The following is a 10,192-nucleotide window of genomic DNA, read 5'->3' as shown; positions in this document are numbered from 1 at the left end:
TTTCTCCTGCAATGCTTAATTTATTTATTTTAACAGTAACTACACTGTTGGTTCAAAGCTTGCATGTCTCCTTTGCAGCAATAAAAACAACTCTAATGCAGTTACAGTACAAAATAAGTGCACTATATGCCAGTAGACTATCAAGGTTCATTGGAACTGGGCCACTGCTTTCTAGGAAATCCAGATGCTGAAATAGACACTGATGGGTATGAACTAGTGCTTTGGTAATAATTTAGATGTGACAGAGCTAGTTCTGAGTAAAATTAAGCACAAGCAGTCATTAAATTTGTACTGAGTAATTCAACTTGTTCATTTGTTTTGGACCCAACACAGGATATCATGACCAAATGACCCCTCATATTCATGACAAGGACACATTGTTTGTTCAATTAAATGTGGAATGATTAATGATCAGCAGCTGACTGGCTACTCTTTATATGATACTCTTAAAGACAGTTGGTGAAAGTCTCTTTCCAAGAAGCTTATTTGAATCAGATGATGGGAAAACATTTCTTGCCAAATAAAAGGGTTGTTGTTTTGGGTTGGCAATCTGACTGCATGTCTTTATTTCTTCAAGACATTTAAGTATTAATTATATTAGCTAAAGCAATTGAACTGAATTAGAAAAGTAGTAAGAATACACATTTAAATTATTTAAACACTTTTAGTGTCACTATAAAAGATGATCTTTTGTATATATTGCAAAGCATTCTAATAGAACACAGAACATCTGAAATAAACTTCAGCCTCTTCTCATTGATTTTCAGCTTGAAATCACTTTCATGCTAAACGATTTTCTCATAAGAATATTTCTGAAAGTAGGCTAGATACTTTTTGTCAACACACTTTGAAACAGTTATTATTGTGACATTATGCTAACAGTATTGTTTGTTATGAGCATGTATGTATGAAGAGCATTGTATGGCTTTACGTCATCATACGACGCATGACGTACACAATCCGCGCCGCAGAGCAGGGAGCGTGATGGCGGCTCCTCAACAAAGAGAAGAGAAAGAGAGCGAGGATTGCTCTTTGTTGCCTTTAGTTCATGATATTATCAAATGGTAAGGTTACTGGCAGATTCTCATGTGTTACATGTGCAACCGCCGCTCGGTGGAAACCTATTTACTTGTCGTAAAGTCGTTATGGTGGGGTTGATAAGCTTGTTGACTTGGTAGCCGAAGCTAAGTTAGCTTCTACTGATATGCTGAGAAGAAAAGATAAACGTCCAAAACAACCAGTGGTGTAAAGTAATTAAGTACATTTAGTCAAGTACAATTTTGAGATACTTGTACTTTACTTGAGTATTTCAATGTTGTGCTTCTTTGTACTTCTACCCCACTACAATTCAGAGGTAAATCGTGTCCTTTTACTCCATTACATGTATTAAATACCTTTAGTTACTTCGCAGATTTTGATTAATAATGTGATATATAATCTACTCTTAAATCAGACTCAAGTTCCAACTGGTCTGTGCAGTATACAGAATCATTCAAACTAGCTGCACCTTTACCAGCTTTGATAACACATGAATGCATCAATAATTATTACATGTCACTTCTTAGATGCTTTTATCCAAAGCGACTCAATCCCCACAGGAGCAATTTGGGGTGAAGTGTCTTGCCCAGGGACACAACGACATGCTGACTGCAGTGGGGCTTGAACCTGATCAACAACGCTCAATCCACTGCACCACACGCCTCCCAATTATAATCAAAACATATCATATATATTATCATGAAATGGGCCAATCTGCATAATGAGTACTTTTTACTTTTGGTACTTTAGGTATATTTTGATGGCAATACTTTTGTACTTTAACTTGAGTAATATTTGCAATGCAGAACTGTTTCTTGTTCAGAGTATTCCTACACCCTGGTACTTCTACCTTTACTCAAGTACAAGTTCTGAGTACTTCTCCCACCTCTAAAAATAATATGGAAATAACATATTCCCTTTCTCCCCTCAATCTGTTTAAGCATGGACAAGGACAGCCCGGATGTTCACCAAGAACTGGCCAAGCTGAAGGTGAAGATCCAGGAGGCTCGGGATCAGATCTCCACCATGCCCGGGGTGGACAGCAGTCCTCTGGAGCAGCAGCAGCAGCTGGCCACACTGCGGGAGCAGGTCCGCACCAAGAACCAGCTGCTGCACAAATACAAAGGTCTGTGCATGTTTGACGTGCCAAAAGCATCCTGAAACAGAGAACTGGAATACTGCACTGACTGAAGGACACTCACAGACAGTCGAGGTGCATGATGTTTTGTATCATTCCCACATATGGAGCAGATGTGGGATTCAAGAATACAGGATGGACGTTTAAATGAGAGGATTTTTTTCCTTCAGTTGCATCACTTTGAAAGATGTCTTGAACGACATGCAATGTCTGCTTTTGGCATTTGTTTGCGTTGCTAGAATACAAACTTAGTTGTGTTGTGTTTATATTAAATGTAGTTTTACAGTTTATAATTTCCTTATGTTATTATATTGAAAATGTCTCTTTTGTTCTAATAAATTGAATTGAATAAGGAGTATTGGTCTAAAGTCTTTTAATCAGCATACTGCTTGCACACATTAATTCGAGCCTGTGGCCTTCATCATTAATTAAGTACATTATTGGCACACACTTCTATCAATACAAAAAGCAATTATTCACTATGTTTGTTGTGTTCAGACCAGTCTATGGTTCAGACATGAAGGGGGTTAGGCATTCTAAATCAAATCATTCAGTTTCATGCTTATCCAAAATGGATAGCTGGTGGCTCATTGCTGAAAAGTCCCAGTGAAAATGCTCTAAACTGTTAGGTGAGTGTGTTTCTGGACCCTCAGGTCAGTATGTATGAATGGAAAGAATGAGCTATGGGGCGACTTTAGATATATATTTGTTATATATTTATCCCATACGTTTGGCACTGTGGAGTATTTTGTGTAACTTCATTGTGCTTTGCTCGAAAGTAAAGAGAAGAGGAAGACAAACTATGAAAGTAACAAGTGATTTTATTTTCTCTTTTATCCAAAAGTTGACATAGACATAATAAATACACATTTGGATTTGTTCTCAATGCAACAAAAATTCAAGTATATCCCAAGTTTAAAAAAAAAATGAATATAGCAAAATGTAAACGTTTTTTTTTTTCAAGTGCCTTTTTGGCAAGCTGATGTGAGCAGATGTTACAACATTTTCCTAGCATCTACTGCATCACTACATAGGGGACAGGCCTATGAGCGGAGGCACCTGCCCCGTGTGTCTCATCACAGTTTGGATCACATTGCGTCTCTCGACTCGGGCGCTGGAGTCTACAGTATTTGGGTTCATGTCATGTGACCTGTTGAACGGCTCCGCTTCAGCTCTGGAAAGTCTAATAAAGTCTTTTGCGCACACAAATAAAGTGTCAGCATATGATGCAGCCTTTCTCTTTGGTCTGGCTACCTCCTGTGGCTTTCTCCTTTATGTACATCAAGTCACTCTGCACGCTGGGTCTCCGCGCAAACGGCTCCACAATCCCATATGCGTTCCCATCTTTGCACTTCTTATTTTTTAGGGATTTTTTGTGAAGAACTTCGCAGAACTGCACGGAAACTTTGCAGTGGCGACCGGGGCTCATTTCGGTTGGCAGTTTGGCAATGCTAAAGAGAGTTTGAAACATTTGGTCCACGTTGGTGTTCTTCTTTGCTGAGATTTCAAAGTAAGCGCAGTGCTCGTCTCCACCGACCAGCTGCTCGATCTCCTCCTCCTGCACCTCACGGTAAAAGTCTTTGTCACACTTGTTGCCGCAGATCATCACCGGGACGTCCACGTTCTCCTTTGTTTTGTTTCGCAGGCAGGACTTGGTTTCATATATCTGCCGCTTCAGACGCTGCACCTCCTGAAAGGATTCTCTGTTGTCCAGACTGAACACCAAGATGAACACATCACCTGGAAAAACAAATAAGAAGAAATGTTCAATATACAATAATTTTATAATATTTTAATAGCAGCACATTCACTTTGCAAACAGCAACAGGTTATTGGCTTAAAGTTTCAGAGCTCAACTCACCGGTAAGAATTGATAGCCTCCTCATTGCAGGGAAGGGATGATTTCCAGATGTGTCCAAAATGTCCAGCTGGTAAACGTCTCCCCTGATGCTGTAGAGTTTCCTATGAAAGTCCTCAATAGTTGGTGTGTACTGGTCGTCAACTCTCTCGTTCAGAAACCGAGAGATGATGGATGTCTTCCCAACTTTAGTGGAGCCCATAATCACCATCCTGTGGCAATTCTTGGCCGGGATGTCGAACTCATTCTCGGAGATTGATATTTTCTTAATCATGCTTACAGCAGATGCACCCGGAGGTCGATGGTGTAGAAAGTGGTGGTTGTAAGTCCTTTCTGTGATGGGAGAGGTTCTAACCTCGCTGTGTCTCAAGCCTGAGGAGAGAAGGCTGGGGATTTATGGGGGAAATTGGCCGCGCCTCCTTCATGCGTCATGCGTCATGCTCCAGCTTGGGGAGATGGAACAAGACCCAATATCATAATGTTACTGTGGCAGTTTTTGTGCGTCAGCCCCCTCATTATCAGAAGAAGGTAATGATAGTTTGTTAAAACATTTAGCATTTTGTTGTTAATTATCACAAATTAGGTGCATAAGCAATGGCAATAATTTGAATTGATATTTTTTAAATGTAACTGTATTCAAACTTTTCTTTAAAGTGCATTGTATTGAACCAATGCGTATTTATTAATTGGACACAGACGTATCTCACATTTACATTGTGCATGTCCCTAAACGCTCTTTCTTTTTAGTGTCCCCACACAAGCAAAGGAAATGAAGCAGCCTTAAAATCGCATAACTGAAAGCTCATTTATGATATTCAGCAGCCTCACTACAAATGCACCTTGAGATGTTACTGTATTTTAAACATATGCTATTATTATTGTTATTATTATTACATTTACTCAGGTTTTAAATGTTTATCTATTTGCTTCAATGAAAGGCGCTAAGCAGATAACTAAATAAAGTAAATAAGGTTATACTGTTACCATTTCAATGTCACTGGATCAGCTTAAAGTCTTATAGTTTACAATGTGCAAGTTAATTTCATTTTCCTTGGTTTCATGGTCAAACATGAAATGTTAGTAATATTTATTTTAGAATGATTGGCAATAAAATAGTATTAAAAACAGTTACAAAAATAAACCATTAAAAAAATACCATACAAACCAATCAGCCTATAACAACTTTCACATGTGATAAGATTGAAAACAATGTCCAATTAAGATAAATAAAATGGCATGAAATTATTTAAAAAAAGAAAACTACATAAAGAACACAATCAGATCATCCTAAATGCAAGCAGGAATATGTAATCGATGAGTCTTAATGAGATGGAGGAACTGCTGGATGGACTGTTGCCTGGAAGGCATCGAATCCCATTGGTATTGACTTTCTCCTAAGTGTTAATCAAAGTATCCCACCACCGGCCTAAAGATAGAGCCCGCTGTTTCTGAGTCAAACTGTGCTCATCGACTTTGCCACCTTAACTACTTGTCACCTTTTACTTATCTTCTCACCTGCAAATCAGTGTAGAGAGGGAACACGACTCCTAAATGGAAAGTGTGTGACTCATGTTTTACTAATGCAGCATCTGTAATACTTATTCTAAACAATCTGGTCTTCTTCTTTTATTATTTCTGTAACTTTTTATCATTAATCAAAACCACACAATTATTGACTATTTGGGAATAGCTATTATGATCATAAATTATGAAATATTATTCCCTGGATATTTTTCCCAATCAATGTTATCTATATTTTCTTATTTAATGGCCATTTTTGACAGCAGTTGCTATTGCTATCATCAAGATTAGCTGAGTTTACAATCTTGCAGTATCACTGGATTATGTAAAAGAAAGCAGCACAGTTTAGAAGGTTTTCATTTGAATAATTAATTACTCCCTTTCTAATATTTCACACAATATCAACAACTGTTCTAAGAAAGACGTGTATTAATAAGTCTTGGTATTCACCTTGATTTTGAAACCTAAAACGTGCCAACAATAATGACCTTTATGTCCCTCTGTGAGGCATTGAGGATGAAATCAGAGAGGTGTACTTAAGCCTGCTTGTTCCATGCTTGAGCGACAGGTTTGTGTAACCAGGTCGGAGGGAACCAGCGCTTCACCCTTCACTATTGCTCAGTAATTAAGCCGGTATGTTCCCACCGATGCTTTTCACAGAACATGTGCATGAAGGCTTGTTCAGCGAGGCACTGCCATCCTGCACAAATACACAAAGGAGGGAATATCATGTCTCACCCACAGGGATCTTTATTTATCTCTGCAAAGCAGTACTAGTAAAGCAACTCTGTATGTTATGCCCTGAGGTTATTCAATTAATACTTTTGAAAATAGCATAAAATCACAAACACACTAGTCTGGGTGTTCACCTGCAAACCAGAACGCATAAACATACAGTACAGTTTGTGTCTTTTTTAGGTACAACCCATTTGTCTGTGTGCATCCTGACTCCTGTCTGCAGTGTTGACATGTTTTTGTGTCCCAGCCTCTTTGCAGCTTGTTCTGTTGGACCTTTGCATGCAATGTCCTGGCAACGCGGCCCTCAAGTAGAGTAACCACACCAGCTGCCGCACACTCAGGCCACGGCCAATCATACATATTAGCCTCATTTCCTTCTCAGCCGTGTTTGCCTTCATCAATTAGTAAAGAGGACAAAGAAGTCTGGAAAAGACTTTGAGGAGCCAGTGCTTCACAGCTGAAGGAAATCATATTTCTTTTTTATCTGGCGAAGTGATTTAACCAGTATAGACACTAAGCCATGTTTTATTGGGAAGTAACCAATCTTGTTAAAGGAATAAGACCATGGATTGCGCCCTTTTTCCATAAGACCATGGATTGTGCCCTTTTTTTTTGCCTGTGAAAAATGCCAAGGCCAAAGGCTCAGCTGTGGTAGACTGGAGAAGCAAACTGAGATGCAAAGATTATTTTATAGTGTTTGGGGTTCACCTTAAAACAAAAACAGCCAAAGAAAAACAACGACTGACCAATTTCATGAACAGCAGTGACATTCACATGTTAGAAACGTGATTACAAATATGGTAGAGTTGTTATTATTGTGTAATCAACCCCCGTTCCTTATGATAGTGTATCACACATGAACAGCCCCGTGCGGGTATACATGCTTGACGCTTAATCATATAGTGAGAAGTCTAATTTACGAGAGTGTTTGTAATCGTGTTTGCCTGTGCATATTAGGTGTGTCTGTGTGATTGTGTTTGAGTGGGCTGGAGGAGAAACGGTAGAGATGATCCATATTGATGTGCACAGTTGGACTTCTGGGGATCTTTTTGGCTCAAGTCACAGAGGTAATGTGGACCTATATGTCATTGTTTTTTCACCAATGTGTACAGCAAGGTCAATGTAGTCTAGGTTCACTCGTTTTCCAGAATATGTTTTAAAACACATGAACAGATTATTTGACTGCGAGACAGCAAAAAGTCTATATTGTCCCAAAATGTATACCAGCTATCATAATTTCATTTTATTGTTCATACACTATTGGTTCACATGATTCATATATTTGTATACACAACATAGACAAGTTCAAATAGTTTTATATTTGTTTTTATTTCATTGAGATCTTCTACGGACAATTTGATGACATTTTGCCTTTTGATGGCCCAACATGTCAGAGACAATACCATGTATCAGTTTGTGAGCTGTAATGCAGGTTTATACCTAGATGCAGATTTATTTTTAAACATTTTTATTTTTAATAGTATATGACAACAAATTAGCTGATCCATCCCCCCATTTTTCCAGGTGCATTTGCAAAAATCAAATATAGTCTTCCCTTGATTCAGCAAAGGTGTGGTTCCAGACACATTACATCAGATGCAGAGGTAATGCTTACGGTGGCTTTTTCTCAAAACCATTATTCAAAATTAGGAACTAAGAAGTTTGTGCTCCCTGAGAACATTAAAGTTACATGCAATGTGCAGTTTTCTTAATTGGAAAACCAAGATGCAACTTAGTCATCTTTGGACCATTTATGCATTGATGATATACCTGGCCTGTGTCTAGTGATTTTTGGAACCTTCGAGAAAAGATTATTTTTCGAAGTTAAATTATTTTTATAACCATTATTGGATCATGTGCTTAATAAATATTTTTTCTTTGTGCAGAATCCCTACTGTTCAGATACATTTTCAGACATAAAGTCTGCCCCTGCGGACCAGTGCGGAGAGATCAGACTTCATTTATTCACTCTTCCGGGGCCGTCTGATCTTGTGTTTTTGGGGGAGGGGAGGGGTCTTTTCTTTGTTTTCATGGCGTGAGACTAGGGGCTGTTGCGTGTCAGGCCGGGCCATAGTGCAGAGAAACTGTTGAATGAAGTATGGGCTGGCGGTTTCCAACACAAAGGCTTCATGTTTCAGAGCCAATCAAAGCTCTGCTCTGAGTTTAGCTTTGGTTTGCACACCACCTGTATATGTTGATAAATCAGCAATCTTTCATCTGTGTTATTATCAGTGACATGCAACCTCATGTTGTACTCCCTGCATGATGTACAACATGTGAAGCAAAACATACTGTAACTCTGTATGTAAGGCAGCCATGCACAAGTAGTGCAACACTTTTTAGTATTTCATTTTCCTGATCTGTTTGTACGCTGTGCACTCATTTCATCTCACTTTGAGGAAAATAGGCGGAGAAAATTATCATGTCTGAACTGTTAAATGTAATTATCTTTTAGAGAGATGAAGGCGGTGAAACTCTGAGGACAGAACAGATTGTATGAACTATTAGCAGTGTACTTTCAGATTTTCCAAACATTTGTGTGAGTTATCAGAAATGATTTGTCATAAGTGGATAACTCTGGTAGTTCAGAGGGTTCTTTTCTTTGTATGACCTGCCTGACCTGCGATTCTTCTAAACAGGTGGTTATTTCGTTAATGGATTGAAGAGCAGTGAATGCACAGAAAAACAGGTCAGGTAAAACGGAGCGGTAGACCTGAACTCACCTCACGAAGTTGGAGGGAGGTCATTCAGATCAATATACATGCTGGCCTTTTGAAAGAAACAGCAGGACAGGCTTTTCCCCAACACTGTCATCAGCATCCAACACAGAGAAAAATCCTATTGAGCTACAGCATGTCAACCTTAAAAGAGAAGTTTGACATTTAAGGTAATATGCCATATCAATTAGATGGAGACACTCTCATGTCTGTACAATAGATATGAAGCTACAGCCAGGAGTCTGCAATATTAGTTTATCAAATACACAAGAAACCGTTAGAATTCAATTCTTACTCCCAGCAAGTACACCAAGTTGTCTCTTCTTTGTTAAAAACAGACCAGGTAAGACCTACATTTTCTAGCCATATCTGTGGAAGTGGTGTAGATAACTGACAAAGCATCAAATAGAACAACTTCAGAAACACAGATTCATTTTATATCTCCAGCCTGTTATTCATGTCAAAATATAATTTGTCTCGTTGTGAATCTATGGACAAAGGAGCTTAGTGAAGGGCACTTTTTGGAAAATTGGCCCAAGGTGCATTACTGTTTCCATGAAGCATTCTGCAGACTTGAATCAGAGGTAATGGTCTATTCAAACCTGTAATACTTCACAGCGCAGTGTAGTTGGTAAATGTGACTACCACTGAGTGATCTTATAAGTGCTTAACCATAGACGTCAGTGAGCTGCTGACCTTTGCAGCACTGTTTAGGTAACGCTAATAGCTTTGCACAGAAAAATAAAAAGAGAGGGAGGGGGTGAGAGAGGTAGCTAGTCTGTGCAGGATTTATATATTTAATTCCACCTTACACATACACAAACATTTAATATCAAATATGAATTACCACCCTCTAGGTAGTTGCATTTTCTCCCACCAACACCCCTTCTCAACCCCTAAATATATATTACATGAACTCCGGACCTATACCTGAGCTGTGCTGTATTAAACTGTGTTTGAAGACTCAAGTATTTTTTAGCTAAATGTAGTCTCAAGAAATCTCTGGAGGAATTCAAATGTCATGGTTTGAACTCACTGAAGTGACACCTAATTCACACCCACAAAACATGCTCCCTCTAAGGCTGCACCAGCTGACAGCCGTTTTCTAAAGGTTGTGCGTCATGGCGGCATCACAAAGCATCACAGTTTACTGAACACCTTTTTGTGATTAAATCCACTTAA

The 10,192-nt window shown here is 38.8% G+C and overlaps 2 protein-coding genes across 2 annotated transcripts; one reads left to right on the top strand and one right to left on the bottom strand.

The window, feature by feature from the left end:
- The first annotated feature begins 925 nt into the window (after positions 1–925).
- med9 (mediator complex subunit 9) lies at positions 926–2,531 on the top strand. Its single transcript, XM_010788146.1, has 2 exons — positions 926–1,064; positions 1,980–2,531. The coding sequence occupies exons 1-2, from the start codon at positions 985–987 to the stop codon at positions 2,197–2,199; spliced, it is 300 nt and encodes a 99-aa protein (XP_010786448.1). The 5' UTR covers positions 926–984; the 3' UTR covers positions 2,200–2,531.
- A 501-nt stretch (positions 2,532–3,032) lies between these two features.
- Positions 3,033–4,374, bottom strand: LOC104960169 (dexamethasone-induced Ras-related protein 1-like). The gene is made up of 2 exons (XM_010788145.1): positions 4,038–4,374; positions 3,033–3,916 (listed from the first exon to the last, which is right to left on the bottom strand). Exons 1-2 carry the CDS (start codon positions 4,306–4,308, stop codon positions 3,393–3,395), a joined length of 795 nt encoding a protein of 264 aa, XP_010786447.1. The 5' UTR covers positions 4,309–4,374; the 3' UTR covers positions 3,033–3,392.
- Between the last annotated feature and the right edge of the window lie 5,818 nt (positions 4,375–10,192).

This window comes from Notothenia coriiceps, unplaced genomic scaffold (genome assembly GCF_000735185.1).
Source record: "Notothenia coriiceps isolate Sejong01 unplaced genomic scaffold, NC01 NC01_scaffold00031603, whole genome shotgun sequence".
In the NCBI taxonomy this organism is placed as follows: domain Eukaryota; kingdom Metazoa; phylum Chordata; class Actinopteri; order Perciformes; family Nototheniidae; genus Notothenia; species Notothenia coriiceps.
This window is presented reverse-complemented; position numbering and strand designations above follow the sequence as displayed.

Bases quoted from the DNA above. Each gene is read 5' to 3' on its own strand.
- med9 (XM_010788146.1), top strand. From the start codon at position 985: ATGGCGGCTCCTCAACAAAGAGAAGAGAAAGAGAGCGAGGATTGCTCT. The intron at 1,065-1,979 runs GTAAGGTTACTG...AATCTGTTTAAG, and splicing joins GTTCATGATATTATCAAATG to CATGGACAAGGACAGCCCGG.
- LOC104960169 (XM_010788145.1), bottom strand. From the start codon at position 4,308: ATGATTAAGAAAATATCAATCTCCGAGAATGAGTTCGACATCCCGGCC. The intron at 3,917-4,037 runs GTGAGTTGAGCT...TTGTTTTTCCAG, and splicing joins GAGGCTATCAATTCTTACCG to GTGATGTGTTCATCTTGGTG.